Consider the following 15,131-nt stretch of genomic DNA (forward strand, 5'->3'; position numbering starts at 1 on the left):
TTTTTCTCTCTTTAAATTAGCAGAAATGCATTCAAAACCATCTTTACAGGAGATTAATTCTACAGGGTAAAGTACTGAAATGATTTATTGGAAATACAGGCTTATGCTACTTATTACTATATGTAGCTACCTCCTGGGCACTATTTTCAATATATTTACTCCTAAGTGTTTTAGCTGATAGCTGAATAATTCTTGTTTAATATAATGTGATTCATGGATATGAATATTATTCAGTGGGAAACCGGTGGGTGCTAATAGCTTAAATTGTACCACGATTTTAGATATTAGGTTGCTTTCTTTTTTAAATGCTGTTTATGAGTGAAATGCTAGTAGTGTTCTGTGGGTGTGTCGACATGGTCATTAATGTGTAGTAGTTACTGTGCATTTAATTTAGTACTTGCTTAATGAAGTACTAATTAAATGCACAGTAACTACAGTTCCTGCACAGACCGGCACACTGTTTTTCAGTGGTGCTTATTGAGCAGTAGCTTAATACTACTGCGCAGTAGATTATTAGCACAGTTTCTGCCTGGCACACTACTGCACAGTGTTATTAGCTACTATGCATTAAACGTCTCATTTAGATGCACCCTGTGTGATTTTTAATTTTATAATCTATGTAAGAAAACTATAAGAATATTTGGACTCTATTCTCAAATGCAAGGGTACAAATCATTGCTGAGGTGTCTGGAATTGCAACAACGAGTAAGCCCAGAATTAGGGGCAAAAACGAAATTAGGATAAACATAGAAGGTCAAGCTCTGCATTTGACTGTACATCCGCCCCTTGAAACCTTGTGCAAGAGTCATCAGAATTTGGTTTTAAAGCCCATATATTTCAAAGCCATCTCAAAAGCTGAGGTTTAGTTAGTTGTGTTTGATTGACTTTGTTTCTGGTAATGATACAACATTTTTCTTCCTATGTTCATAGGAGGCACAAAGTTAAAAATAACAACGATAACAAAAAACAGCCTCTTGATTATCAGTGAATGTGCAAAATCAATGAGATGAAATACAATTGATCATTTTAGTCTGTACACTCTCATTTAATAGAAATGCGTGAATAATGCATATTCTGTAATTTCTTTGACAGTGTTTGCTTCCTTTTCTGTTTACAGTTTGCAAATACTTCTTTTTCCCGAGCTTCTTTATTTGAAATTGTTCAGCAAAGAATTTCTCAGGAGTATTTCTGGGTATAGCTCATTGTGACTACTCCATATTTCATAGTTGGTAGGGTTGGAAGGGACCTGAGCAGATCATCAAGTCCGACCCCCTGCCATGGCAGGAAAGAGTACTGGGGTCAGCAAGGTGTTCATCCAGCTTCCTCTTAAAGACCCCCAGGGTAGGAGCCAGCACCACTTCTCTTGGAAGTTGATTCCAGATCCTAGCTGCCCTCACAGTGAAGTAGCGCCTCCTGATATCTAATCTGAATTTACCCTCTGCCAGCTTGTGACCATTATTCCTGGTCACTCCTGGTAGTGCTTGGGGGAACAGGGGCTCTCCCAGTGCCTGCTGGTCCCCTCTGACTAGTGTGTAACAGGCCACTAGATCCCCCCTCAGCCTTCTCTTGTGGAGGCTGAACAGGTTCAGGTCCCGTAGCCTCTCCTTGTAAGGCCTGTCTTGCTGCCCCCTGATCATGCGAGTGGCCCTCCTCTGGACCCTCTCCATGCTGTCCACATCCCTCTTGAATTGCGGTGCCCAGAACTGGACGCAGTACTCCAGCTGTGGCCTGACTAGTGCTGCATAGAAGGGGAGGATCACCTCCCTGGACCTGCTTGAGATGCATCTGTGGATGCATGACAAGGTGTGTTTGGTCTTTCTGACTGCATCCCCACACTTCCGGCCCATGTTCATCTTGGCATCAATGACGACTCCAAGATCCTTCTCTGCCTCTGCACTGATGAGAAGGGAGTTCCCCAGCCTGCAGATATGCTGCTGGTTCTTCCCCGCCCCCAGGTGCATCACCTTGAACTTGTCAGTGTTAAAACTCATCCTGTAACCTGTCTAGGTGGATGCCAACCCCTGTAACCTGTCTAGATCCAATTGCAGCCGATATACTGTCTGTATTAGACACACCAGTAATATACTCTGTTTCTGATTAAAGAGGAGCAACCATTTCTATGGATGCCCAGCAAAATCTGTCTAATGTTAGCTTTTTTGATTAACATTACAGACAACAAGTACTGTACTATACTTAGAGTAAAAAGTGAACATAAATGAAATGTGGATATAATCTCAGAACCAGATTAGAGACAGATATATAACTGGACCATTCTAAAGGGGAACACAGCTTACTGCCTGGGAATATGTATCAGTGGTTCTGGTGTAGCTGTTTCACCTGTCTGTTCCTAACATGGAGAAGAGAAAGTAAACTTCAGCAACCTACTTCTGACTGCAACTAGAGTTTGAATTACTGCAATTTAGCTCTACTTACTGCAGGACAGCCTGGACAAATGAAGCCATTACATTGCAGTTACATACCGGCATAACTACTCCGTCCCATTTTAAAGTGGTATAACTGATTCATCTGTCCCCTGTGACATCATAGGCTAGTGAAGAGTTACTTAGTTATGTAGTCCCATTGGCTAGGGACAGCCATTACACATAAACTGGTTTAAGTGATCAGAAACTGGTTTAAACCTGTAACAGAACAGACAGTCGGTGCAGATAAACCAGTTTAAAAATGGCTAAAACTGGTTTAAGATAAACCTGGTTGAATGTGGTATTAGACTTAAGTGATTTGGCTTGAACCGGTTTATGCAATATCTATCCCAGAAGCCTTGCTGGTTTAAGTTAACCATGGACCCACAGCATCTTGACCTGCTCTCTGGGCTGGGCTCTCTGCTCCAGCCCAGCCAGGCTGCCCCTGCCCCTCTGCTCTTCAGTCAGAGCAGGGATGGGTGGGGTGAAGGTCTGGCCAGGAGGGGTTTAATTCCCCCCTCTCTATCCCACCTGCAGGGACCAGAGCTGGGTCTGCAGTGGGTCAACATGGTCCTTGAGGCAGAGGGGGCAGGGAGGAGAGTTAGTCTCCGTTCTACGGCCACTGATGAGCCCTTTTTGGGGGCAGCATCCCCTGTCATAATGTGGGAGAGTGCGAGCCCCTTCCTGCAGGGGGCACTCTGCTACAGGGCTGGCAGAGCTGTGGTGGGCTGCACGTGGCAGCACCATGGTCTGGAGTGGGCCAGTACCCTGCAAGCCCACTGTAGCACTGTCACGCTCCACAGCAGTTCTGCTGGCCCACAGTGGCTCCCAGTGGGAAGGGGCTAGTGCTCTAGGAAGTTGTGACGGGCTGAACTGGTTTGCCCGTCATGGTCACTCACCACTCACTGCTCCAGCTGGTGGGCAGGGTTGGGGCCCAGTCCCTGCTGCTTGGTCTGTGCTCAGAGCAAGCCCCATCCTGGCAAGAGGGGGCTTATTTCAGCCACTGGTCCTAAGCACAGGCTGAGCAGGCTGAGCCTGGGCAGACCCCGCTGCAGTGCCAGAGGCTGAATAAGGGGGAGGGGGCCTGCTGGAAGTGGTCTTTCCCAAAGCACAAAAAGGCCACAGTGGGGTCTGCCAGGCCTGGCTGCTGCTGCCTGTGCTTGGGGCCAGCTCCCTTCTGGCAGGAGGTGGCTTATTCAGTTGCTGGCTCCAAGCACAGGCTGAGTGGTGGCTGCAGCTGGGCTGGGCAGACCCCACTGTGGTGCCAGCAGCTTTTCTGTGCTTGAGGCAAGCTTGCTTCCAGTAGGAGGGGGCTTATTCAGCCATTGGCACTGCAGCAGGTTTGCCTGGTCCGGCTGCCACTGCTCTGTGGTCAGGGCCAGCAGCTGAATAAGCACCCTCCTGCTGGGAGGGGACTGGTCCTGAGCACAGAGCGGCAATGCCCAGGCCAGGCAGACCCCACTGCGGTGCCAACAGCCTCTCTGTGCTCTGGGCAAGCCCCCTCCTCGCAGGCGGGGGTTTTTTCAGCCGCTGACTTCTGGCACCACAGCAGCATCTGCCCAGCCCAGCTGCAGCCATTGCTTGGCCTGTGCTCAGGGCCAGTGGCTGAATAAGCTCCCTCTTGCCAGGAGAGGATTTGCCCCGAGCACAAACTGAGTGGTGGGGGCCAAGCCCTGCCCCTGCCTGGCAGCTGGAATGGCGAATGGGGAGTGACAGTAATGGGCAGCAGTGGGGCTACTCTGCAGGGCCAGCAGAGCTGCTGCAGAGCATGGCAGCACAATGGGGAGCTTGCAGGGCTATGGCCTGCTCCAGACCCCAGTGCTGCTGTGCACAGCCTGCCACACCTCTGCCAGCACTCATTCTTCCCCACATTATGATAGGAGCTTCTGCTCCCAACAAGGGCCTTGCCCCTTCCTGTTGCAGTGGTGGGGCGGAGGCATGGCTAGACGCCAGCCAGCAGGGCACCTTAGGGTGGGGGGGGGCAGGAAAAGGGGTTATTCCGATGTCATCCAGCAGGGGGCCTAATCCGGGGTAGGGAGACTGGTGGCAATGGCAGGCAAACCCAGCTGCCAGTGGGGGTAGAGGGGAGACTAACTCTCCTCCTGGTCCCCCTTTGGGAGAGCACCCAGCAGACTTGACTCTAGTCCCTGCCAGTGGGATAGAGAGGGTGAGGAATTAAACCTCTCTGGCCAGTTCAGCCTGGACTGACCATGCCCCGGCCCCCCCAGCACAGCTTCCCTGCTCCTGGCCTGAGCAACTGCAGACATGTGCCTGCATTGCCTCAGCCCAGAGAGAATGTTTGTCCTCTTTCAAACCAGTTCAGCCTAGGCAGGTTAGACTAACTTGCAAAGGTTGAATCAATTCAGGCTCCAGCTTTTTGAATGTCTGTCCCTAGCCCTTGAGACTAACGGTAGAATCTGAATTCAGTGCAACTTCTCCATAATGTCATTTAAAAAAAATTTTTTTTGGGAAGGGGATCAGGAAGTCGCAATCTATCCCTAAGCAAACATGATTAAATTAAAATTAAATTAAAGGAATGTTTCAGGTGTTAGAATTCAACATATTTTCTACTTACATTGCAGGGGAAATTCAGCACTTTAAAAAAGCATTTGAAGGGACAAATACCAGTGTTATGGGACTACCTCTTGCTTTCTATTCAGGAATGTATGCCTATTCAGGCTGGTAAGTTAACCAAAGATATTCACTTGCATTAAAGATTGTACTGGAAATGAACATTTATTTTGTAACAAAGCTATTTATTGAGGCAGTAAATTGACTGGCACATTCTTAGTCTTGTTTGGAACTATATTCAGGAAAAAAATCTGCCACTCTTAGTTATTCTGTAGTTACTCTAGAAGTAGCCACAGTGAGGAAATAGAATCATATTGCAGGGACAAGAAAATAAGCACGATCTAAATAATCATTGGTTCCTATATTTTTGGCTTCAAAGCTAGAACTGAAGCGAACAACAAGGAAAGCATTTAAAATTTTATGGCTATTCTTAGAATGTATATAATACATATTAAAAAGCTCTTTAATGAAAGCATTCCTTTTGTTAAATAAATGGATAATTTTCAAGAAAAAATGTGGTCCATGTGGACTTGAACATCTACTTCATGAAAATAATTACTAAATGCTTAAATTTACTAATAAATCTAAGTAGGTCATAAAGTAATGCCATAAGAGTAAATTCTATTTTTTTTTTCTTACTGGTAGCATCTCATGTAGATGTGCCCAGCATAGCAACTGAATAATACTGCACAGTCACAGCACCAGCAGTACTAATATGCCACTGTGCGGTATTATTAGGCTACTGAGCAGCAGTAAACCTTAAAAGTGTTCACCAGCACTACTGCGCAGTAACTCCAATTACTGCACATTTATTTAATACTTGATTATATAAGTACTAAATAAATGTGCAGTAACCACTGTTCAGTAGCTTGTTGTGTAGACATGCCAGCTAAGTAGTATATTGCTTTATCGGCACATCTACACGACTTGTTTACTACACAGTAAACATTGTGCATCTACATGTGTGGCCCTATTAGGTCACAATAAACTAACTCTGTAGCAGGATAATACTTGTAAATGCAAGTACTACTGTGCTGTGGAGTTACTTACTGTGCAGCAATGCACATGAAGACACTGACCTGGGTACAAATTGTGGCTGGTCAGCCCAACCAGCAGAGGGCCACACTCCTGTCTGCTGCCTAGCCAAATGGCTCAGCAGCTGCAGGAGCCTTGTAGCCTAGCCAGTTCCTCTGCCACCCAACGCAGTCACCCACTGCCTGGACCTGACCCCTTGTGCCCCCTGTCCCCCCAGACCATGTGCCACCCTGCTGCCATCAGCCAAACCACAGGACTGACCCCCATGCCCCCTGCCAGCCTGAGGCTGGCACTTGGAGAGTTGTGGCCAGAACTTGGAGCTCCCCTTGGCTGCTGCAGTGGGGCAGAGCAGGAGCAGCCCTGGCCTAAAATGCTCCTCCCTGGCTCAATTTGCTGCTGTCCCAGGTGCAAGTGTAGATGCTGCTCTCAGGAGCAAATTGCTCTGCAGTTTAGTCATGCACATTAACTGCATGTGTACACATGCATGCACGAGTAGTTAACATTTTTTTCCATAGGAGTAATGTACCATTTGATATGAACTGCAGGTATCTTCCTCAGCAATTACCTTTTGAGTTCTTTTCCCTCCCTGTAACTAGCTCCACAGTTGCTGGCTTGAAACAAGTTGATGTTCTGAGATTCTTCCTTACCATTTATTCATGTCTAGTCAGTGCTTCCCTTGTGCAATACAGGCATACTTTAGATAATACTACAATACACAGACTGGATTTAGATGGAGAGATCTTTATTTGTTAGCCTTCTTTTCCTTTACCAGAGTGTCCCAGGTAGAAGAGTACCTTATTTTATATAAAAGATTAGAACTGAGTGCTAAGTTATTTATTTATTTATTTATGAAGCAAGCACGTGTAGTAGAGTTCTCTGTTAGCCTTTTATTCCTCTGTTGCAAGGGAATTATAACTGTGAACAAAACTCTTTTAGTAAGTTGTACATGGGTCACCCAAGAGGGTTCATGGCCTTTGCCTGTTACTTCATAAAATGGAGGTAATATCTTTAATTAGACCATCTAGATATTTGCAAAAAAAATTAATTTGCAAGCTTTTGCACACACTTGCCCTTCCTCAGGCAAAGGAGAATGCAGAGATTGTAAAATTTCTCCTAGATGGAAGTGAAAATTCATATTTCACAAGAGAGCTGAAAGTGTTATAAGGTCTCCTGGTTGGAATAATTCATTTTGTTTTGCAAATATCTAGTTAGTTTAATAAAAGATATCACCTCTGCTGCAAGTTCTGATTCCTGTTCCATGTAGACCAATATGGCTACAGCCTGTGTCCTTAAAATGAAGGTGGCATATTGACGGCTCAGAGAAATCTACCTCTTTTATATAGAATTTCTCTCATGAGGGCACATGGATCCGTACACACACTCACATATTCCCTCTGAGGCATACATATACAATGAGATTAAAATACATTACATCTACATTAAAATACTTGTCTTACAATCTATTTTTATATGTATTGCCTTTCTGAGAGTCCCTTGGTTCAGTTTAGTCACCACTGGAGCAGAGATTGCAGACAGTGAAAGAGGAGGTCTAAAAATATGATTTTAGTCATGCTGTTTTGTTCCATCCCAGACATTACACTGATCATCCCAAAACTTGTGTAATTGTTTTTAATATTGCTGTTTTCCCTTCTCACTTACAAATTTTCAGTCCAAGTTTCTCAATGGCCACTTGCAAAAGTAATTAAGATCTAAAGATATACAACTTTTGGCAGTGCTTATCCCAACCTGCTTATCTCTCTGTCACCAGCTCAGATTGATTGCTTCAGAACAGGACAGTCCACAGCACTAAGCAGCATGTCAATAGCTTTGTTTGGTTAGTTGCTACTTTAAGGAGCACAGAAAAATGTTATGCTTTGTTTCATGTTACTGGCAGAATTTAGCATACGCACTATAGCCTAACATTAAAATAAGGAACAAAAATAACAGGGATATTTATTGGCTGTATTTGTGGTTTATGTAGCAAGAGCAAGGTATGTAAATGCCAGGTAGAATGTGACAATCAGGAAAAGAGTCTATGTCAGGAGACTTCTGCCTAGCAGCAGGAATAAGACCTAAAATATGAGCTCAAATGGCAGTGCCTTATTAGTCATAACCAGTATCCCCACCTCACTTCCCCATCCCTGTTATGCTCTGTGTACTTCAAAGTATAGAAATAATAACCACTTAACTTTAAACTTACTAGTGTTCATAGCCTTGCAAATAAATATGCACCACACTCCCTTGAGTGCAGCCTGCTCATTGGTTATGCTGACAATTGTGCCATAGCTTATGGGAAGAGCATCCTGGGTTGCTGGTTCTATACCTGATATTGGCTGTAACTTCCGGTATTGACTGAAAGTTTAGAGGGTTTTTTTGGGGATTACTTTTAACCTGGTCTCTGTGATGATCTGGTCAAGGTTACTGATGTCATCTTTTTTTGTCATTACATTAAATGCAAGCTTAAGGTCAGGGCCTAAGTCTTCAGACTTAAGTTAGTTGAAAAGGGTTTTTAGCTATGCTTATTCAGTATGTGATCTTGAAAAGAACTTAAAGCACAGTGACGCTGTGCCTAGAATTTTGAGGTCTGTTTTATGACAGAAAAGAAAATCTTCCCTTCCAAAATGTAAGAGAGAAGAGTGCCCAGGTGTGATTTGTTCCATTAATATAATTGTACAGGTAGGTCTATAAAGAGTGATAATTGACTGGCCTGTTAAATGAACCAAAAATACCCATAAGCCTCTTTGAAAATTAATCTAAAATGAAAATGTTGTTTTAAAACAAAACCCTTTATAATAATTTTTCCTGCTTCTAGGTTTTACCTCAATTTTGTTACTGAAGAAGTGGAAAATCCAGAGAAGTACGTATATTATTTTTCCCTTTCCCTTTTTAAAACAAATGCAACATTCAAAATGCGGCGAGAGAAGCAGAGATCTTTGGAAATTCTGCATTCTAGTCAAGTTGCTTGCTTTTCCAGCAGATCTGGTATCTATTTGAATTGCTACTGCTTGAAGATTTGCTATTTTTGGCCTGTTGTGACCTTGTTGTGTATTCTGCTTTTATGTGCACAGAAAGCAGAAAAGTAAGTAGGTCTCTAGGGTTCTGATTCTCTCCTTCAGGATGCAAGTAACCATCAATGGCTTCATTCTTGTAGTCTTTCATGGAAAATCAGACCCAAGAATTTTTCTGAGTGCTCCGTTATGTGCAAACTTTATTATTACTTAAATATTGGTCTAAATACCTAATTCTTCTTGTTTGAAAGTTAATGAAAACTCATGACTTCAGAATCAGGAATGCATCTAGATCAACTTATTAACTGACAAAGGCCCCAGGAGAGCATGACAGCATGACAGGAAGGTCTGTTACAGACCTTATATAGGGGAACATAAATTACTCCTTAAATACCTATTTGTAATACATGCGAAGGAAACTTGGAAAAGTTGTGGAACTTTGGTTTGGGAGATGTATGCTCTAGGTCCCAGTAGTACCTCATTGAATGATTGTAAGTCTGGTGGATGACTGAAAACAGGTTTCATCAAATAAATACAAGTTCATTCTTTGAGGACAGTTTACAAGTTTACTTGATAAAGATATAATATGCTTAGACGTCACTAAGATGTTTAACTTACGTAGTGCCAAAAAATACTGATAATTTAGAATTATACAATATCAGTATATTTCATGGATCAAGGACTAGTGGACCACGCCCTTCTCCCTGTACCAGTGGCCCAGTCCTGGCACGCGAGGGCCAGGAGAGGCCATGTTGGACCTGATCTGTTCCAAAGACCAGCCCCCACATCACTCATCTGGCCTGTACAGCCTAAAGATTGAGCACTGGTGATCTTGAAGCTTTGCAAATTATCATGTAACTGTCATTAGTACATATGTGCTGTTCTACACAAATACACAAGTAGTAATTGACTTAAGAGTAAGTTACTGATGGTTTTTGTTTTGGAAATCTTTGGAGGGCAATCCTCTTCTGTTTATACCAACAGAAGTTTTCTGCCATTAACTTAAATGAGTACAAAATCATGTGGAAACCTACATATTTTTGAGCATGTGGGTACATGCAGACATTTGCCGCATCTGATTTACAATCATGTAGTTTACTTTAAGATGTGTGATTGTAGATCCCAAGCAGTTTATGACCACATTTGCTGACACTGGAAGCCTCACCGGGAACCCAATCTAATAACTCGGGGGACAGGGAGTGGCGGATGGGATTGGGGGAGCCAGTGGGTCCACAGGGAAATTTGGTGGGTTGGGAGGAGGGGAGGCGTTGGGATTGGGAGCAGTTGCTAGGTTGGTTGGTGAGGGGGGAGTTGATGGGTGTGCAGGATGATTATTCACCTGGGGGTGAGAGGGTCGGGGGCTAAAAATAATCTTGTCAGGATGGGTGGGGTGGGTAGGTGCAGATGTTTGGTAGATCAGGCTAACCCTTTCCCAATCTAACATAGTCAACTGCCCCAAACATCTGCATGGATTGGCATGTAGAACAACCTAAGCCTAGTTAGCTTGATCTTAATGTAACATCCACATGTACTCTCCAATGGTTAGGACATATGAGTCATTGTTTTTTATCAACAAAGTATATTGCATTACATGCTCTGGATTATATCCTCATGTTCAGCTGAGATGTGTTTAGCACACTTGGGGAGAGGTGAATGCCAAGGTGGCTTGTAAAGGTGCCTCTCTTGGGAGTATCCAGTCTGGGATTTTCTTTATCAAAAGTGAATGCTTAGAGAGCTGGTTGAACTGTCTCTCTGCACTGCTGGAGCAGATCCAAGAAATGTGAGAGGTATGCTACTTCAGATATGCAAAATAGCTGGGCCCAGATAACCCGTCAGATTCAGTGTGTTCCTTTAAAAGGTGTTGTCATAATTTAAGGCTCTACCTTGCATGGGTAACATTGTTTCCTCTTTACTACAAAGCTGTTGAAGCTTCACTTCACTCTTTCTGTTCAGGATGCTGATTGAGAGGGAGATAAAGGAAGATGCCCTGTGTTTACAGTGCATCTGAGGACATATTCTTCAGATAAAAGGAGAAGTAGATAAGAGAAGAGATCAAGGTTTCCAATGCATTATTTAATAACTCACAAAGCATAATTGGACTGAACGAATTATTACCTGCTATGCTGAATGAGACCTTTGTGCCACCAATAAATCAGGTTTTCGACTCCATTAAGCAGTCCTGAAAGAGAAGCAGTTAAATAAAACATTGGGCATTTTTTAGTTCAGTTGCTATGTTCAGGTTCTGTTGGAGAGATTCTGCTAAGGCAGATCCTGAGAGAAATTTTGCATTATAATAGGAATCTCACTGGAGTCAGAGCTGAAACATAAAACTGCCTAACTAGTATAGCAAAAAGGCCTTCAGGATAGCATAGACTAATTCTAATAGGGCCTAACCCAACTTCTACTGAAATCAGTAGGAGTCTCTCCATTAATTTTAATGAGCAGTGAATCAGGCTACTAAGTGGCATTGGTGAAATAGCCATTTAACAGACCTCCCAGTAACATAGAAATTCTTTGGGTTGAAATGCTGACTTTCCTTTGCATATGTATTATGTTAAAGAACTCATATGGTAAAGCTGTGTTAGACAGGTATTACATTATAAGATTTAAATAAGAATTAGGGATATTGCTGTCAACATGTTAACAGTTGTAACTGCTCCAGGTACGTCATTTGTAATATTTTGTAAATGGCTGTAGATGCAAATTCCTTTGAGAAGCCAAGGAGTATGTAAAGATTCTTTCTGCATTATGTTGTGTCAGGGCATGTGTTTGCTTCACAACCCATTACAGTTGTACATTTGCAGGTGTGTTGCCGTGTATAAAATAACTGGCAGCTGGTACTTGGCTGAGTGATCAGATGACTCTCAAACAGCTTTAAACCAGTCTTCTCCAAACCCACAGTTAATATGTACTCAAAAAGTTAAGTGGGGAATATACTTAATTGCATCACTGGGGGGGAGAGTTGTCTATCACATAGAGTACTTGCAACAAGCTGCCAGGTGCCCCCCTTTGTTGAGACTTGTTTTCTTCCTTTTAACTTACTGAGCCTCTGAATCCTTTTGCTCAGCTAAGTTGTGAGGGGTGATTAGTATGGGCAAATATGGTACAGATTGTGCAAAAGAACATGAGGGGAGTGTCTACATGAGAAGCTAAATGCACGGTATCCTAATAATACTGCACAGTAGCGTGTTATGGTAGAAGAGTGCTCAGCTGCTGAAAATAAGTGGAGGAAAAAGAGGCTATAGGAATTTTGGGGAAAAGGCAAAAATATAGAAGGAGGGAAGTCAGAAAATGAAGGAAAATGCAATTTATGTTTGAAGTTGTATTGTTGTTTGGGAAGATGGCTGATACCTATTTTGGATATGATACAGTCTTGTCCAGAAAAGTGTTTACACGTATCACAGTTTATCGTAAGCGTAAGAATAACTGTGCGTCTTCTGTCTTCTACTAAAAATCTCTACATTGCCCCTTCTCATGTTTTGGAATTAATTTTTTTATTTCTTGTAAGCACAAACATAAAGAGATGATATCTTCAAGTACTAATGAGGCTTGAAGCAACATGGAGGTTAATGTTAGTTTCTCATAGCTTTGAAGGTTGCAGAGTTTAGCTGCTTTGGTATGCAATTTATTTTAATAACCTGAAAAAGGTGTTACTAAGCATATATGCAACTGCAGTGCAATACAATAGCCATGTTTTTTTTTCCATTCTATAAAATTAACTTTTACATATGTGTGGTTGAGTCGATAATGATTATTATTCAAGAAGAAATATTTGAATAACCCTTAAAGCAAAACTTCATTAAAATGACTTCATGTAGTCATGCCAGTTGGAGCTTTGATCTTTTCAGTTCTCATACATTATAAGGATTAGGCCTTGTCAGGACTTGGGTGATATGATGTATTGTCTGGAAAACAAGTTAATGAGCTAACAACCAGTAGTTTGAAAGAAAGAAAATAAGTTTGAGACTTTGGGCAGCAATATCAGGATGTGAATAGAGATGACTGAAATGGAGTTCACTGAGCCTTCCCACTCATTTCTAATATATAGTCTTTGGATTTACCCTGAGGTTCAGGGGAATTATGCTGCCTCACTGTCCTTCCAGCCAAGACTACAATAGCAGTTCTGATGTAGCTATTATATCTTGGCTTCTCTTGAGCGTGGATCAGATTCCAGGATTGGGACCTTAGTTTGTAAGGAATATTTAGGATTCCATCATCTGAAAGAAACTGTATATATTAGTAGTATATATATGTACATTATAGCAATACCTTGAAAGCCCAATGAAGATCAGGGCCCTATTATGGCAGATACTGCTCAAACATCTGATTAAGACAGACCTGTTGAAGCTGGATACTACATGGTGCATCGGTCAGGGGTCCTGGGCTGTCCACCATGTAGGCTGCATGCCATGGGGGCTGCCTGGGCTCCCCAGAACTACCACCATGTAAAGTCCCCTTTTCCACACGTGTCCCCCCAGTCTAGTTAAGCTGGAAATTAAAGTAATCTTAAACTATACCTGGACCTCTTGAATCCAGGTTTAAGCACAAAATTATCCCTCTTCTCTGGAAATATAAGCTATATTTTGCTGTTACTCTTACATTGAAGAAACAAGTCTAGTGTAATGCCAACATAAAATGATGAAGAAGAGATATTTTAAAAAGATGTAAGGTCTAATAACAATTTATACAAATATCTGAAGGTGGTAAAATCTAGTATAAGGAAATATTGTTGCTCTGAAATGGTACTGTTAGAAGCTGTGATTAAATATATGTGGCATAATCTCCTTTTTTGTAAATGGGGTCATTTTATTTGCAAATATTCTGTTTCTGTTTGTAAAATAACTTTGGCCCAACCCAGGCAATCTATCATTGTTTAAAAAGTTACACAGTGCAAAGAATGTATTATTGAGATGTATAGTGTTTATAAGCCTGGTCTCAGATTGATAAATCATGTCTTGTGCTGTTGAAAAGCCAAGAAATGAATTGCTTTGCTATGACCTTGGGGTCTGAGATTAGTCAGTTTGTCTATTAGACTTTTCCAGTGTTCTTCTCACTTCATTTATTCCTTCTTTTCTAAGGCTCATAGCAAGTTACCAAGTCTTGCAATCATCAGTCATTTTGGAAAAGCAGGGCATCTAACTGCTTTGTATGATCTGTTATTTCTTTTGTATTGGGTTTAAATAATCTGTGCATCATGCTTAATAGATGTATTGTCTGCTTCCAACTTATATGAATTAAAACCTGAATGTCACACTTATGTCATGAAAACTAAAAGGGAGAAGTGCTTTGTGTGAGGAAAATATCCAGTACTTTCTGAGCATGATAGGGATGTAAATGAATGCAGAGACAGTACCTCAGGAATATCTGAATAATTCCAACATTTCAGCAGTTTGTATTTCCCCCCCCCCCCAATTTTTGGCATTTTTCAATGGAATCCTGATTTAAATCAGTAACTTAAATCACACTGTCACTAACCATTCAGATTGGGATTCCAAATCTGTCAGTCTGCCTCCTAACAAAATATTCATGGAAATGAAAATATTCAGTGTTTTCATGATTAGGAAGCAAGGCAACACCATTGCTGTATCCTTGTTGTTTTGTTTATTTCACTATTTGATGCTCCAGAGACCAGCTCTGCTTCTTGAAGGAAAATGTATATATTATACATATTGCTTCTGCTAGTTATCAGAAAATGCATTAAGCTAAAACTATGACTTGAAAAAAAATTCTAATGTTTTTGGTAGTTTTGAGTCGGGAAGGATAATGGTGTTGTAGGTAAGGTACTAGGTTGAATTGGCCTTGGTTAAATTCCTGGCTCAGCTACAAACTTCCTGTATAAGTGCAGGATATGTTATTCTTTCTTCCTCCCTGGACTGATTTTAGACATGCTGATGTCATTTAATACATTTAAGACTGACCCTTGGCATCAAACCCAGAACCTCACGACATAATTGCATGAACCTCTATAACCTGAGCTACAAGATACAGTATGTTAGTGCAAAGCTACAATGGCCTCATAAACCTTAGTTTTGTCCTGCCATTAGAATGTGACAAAGCAAGCATGAATTACAGTAAGGGCCCACTGGGAGCTGTGGCT

General features: G+C 42.1%; 1 protein-coding gene across 1 annotated transcript in view; it reads left to right on the forward strand.

Moving 5' to 3' along the window:
• Positions 1–15,131, forward strand: part of SLC7A11 (solute carrier family 7 member 11) — an 88,564-nt gene that overhangs the window by 24,557 nt on the left and 48,876 nt on the right. Inside the window, exons 5-6 of the mRNA XM_090036542.1 lie at positions 5,003–5,102; positions 8,839–8,883. Coding sequence (XP_089892668.1) covers positions 5,003–5,102; positions 8,839–8,883 — 145 coding nt within the window. The remainder of the gene's footprint in view (positions 1–5,002; positions 5,103–8,838; positions 8,884–15,131) is intronic.

This window comes from Crocodylus siamensis, chromosome 2 (assembly GCF_052110815.1).
Source record: "Crocodylus siamensis isolate JL-2025a chromosome 2, ASM5211081v1, whole genome shotgun sequence".
NCBI lineage: Eukaryota > Metazoa > Chordata > Crocodylia > Crocodylidae > Crocodylus > Crocodylus siamensis.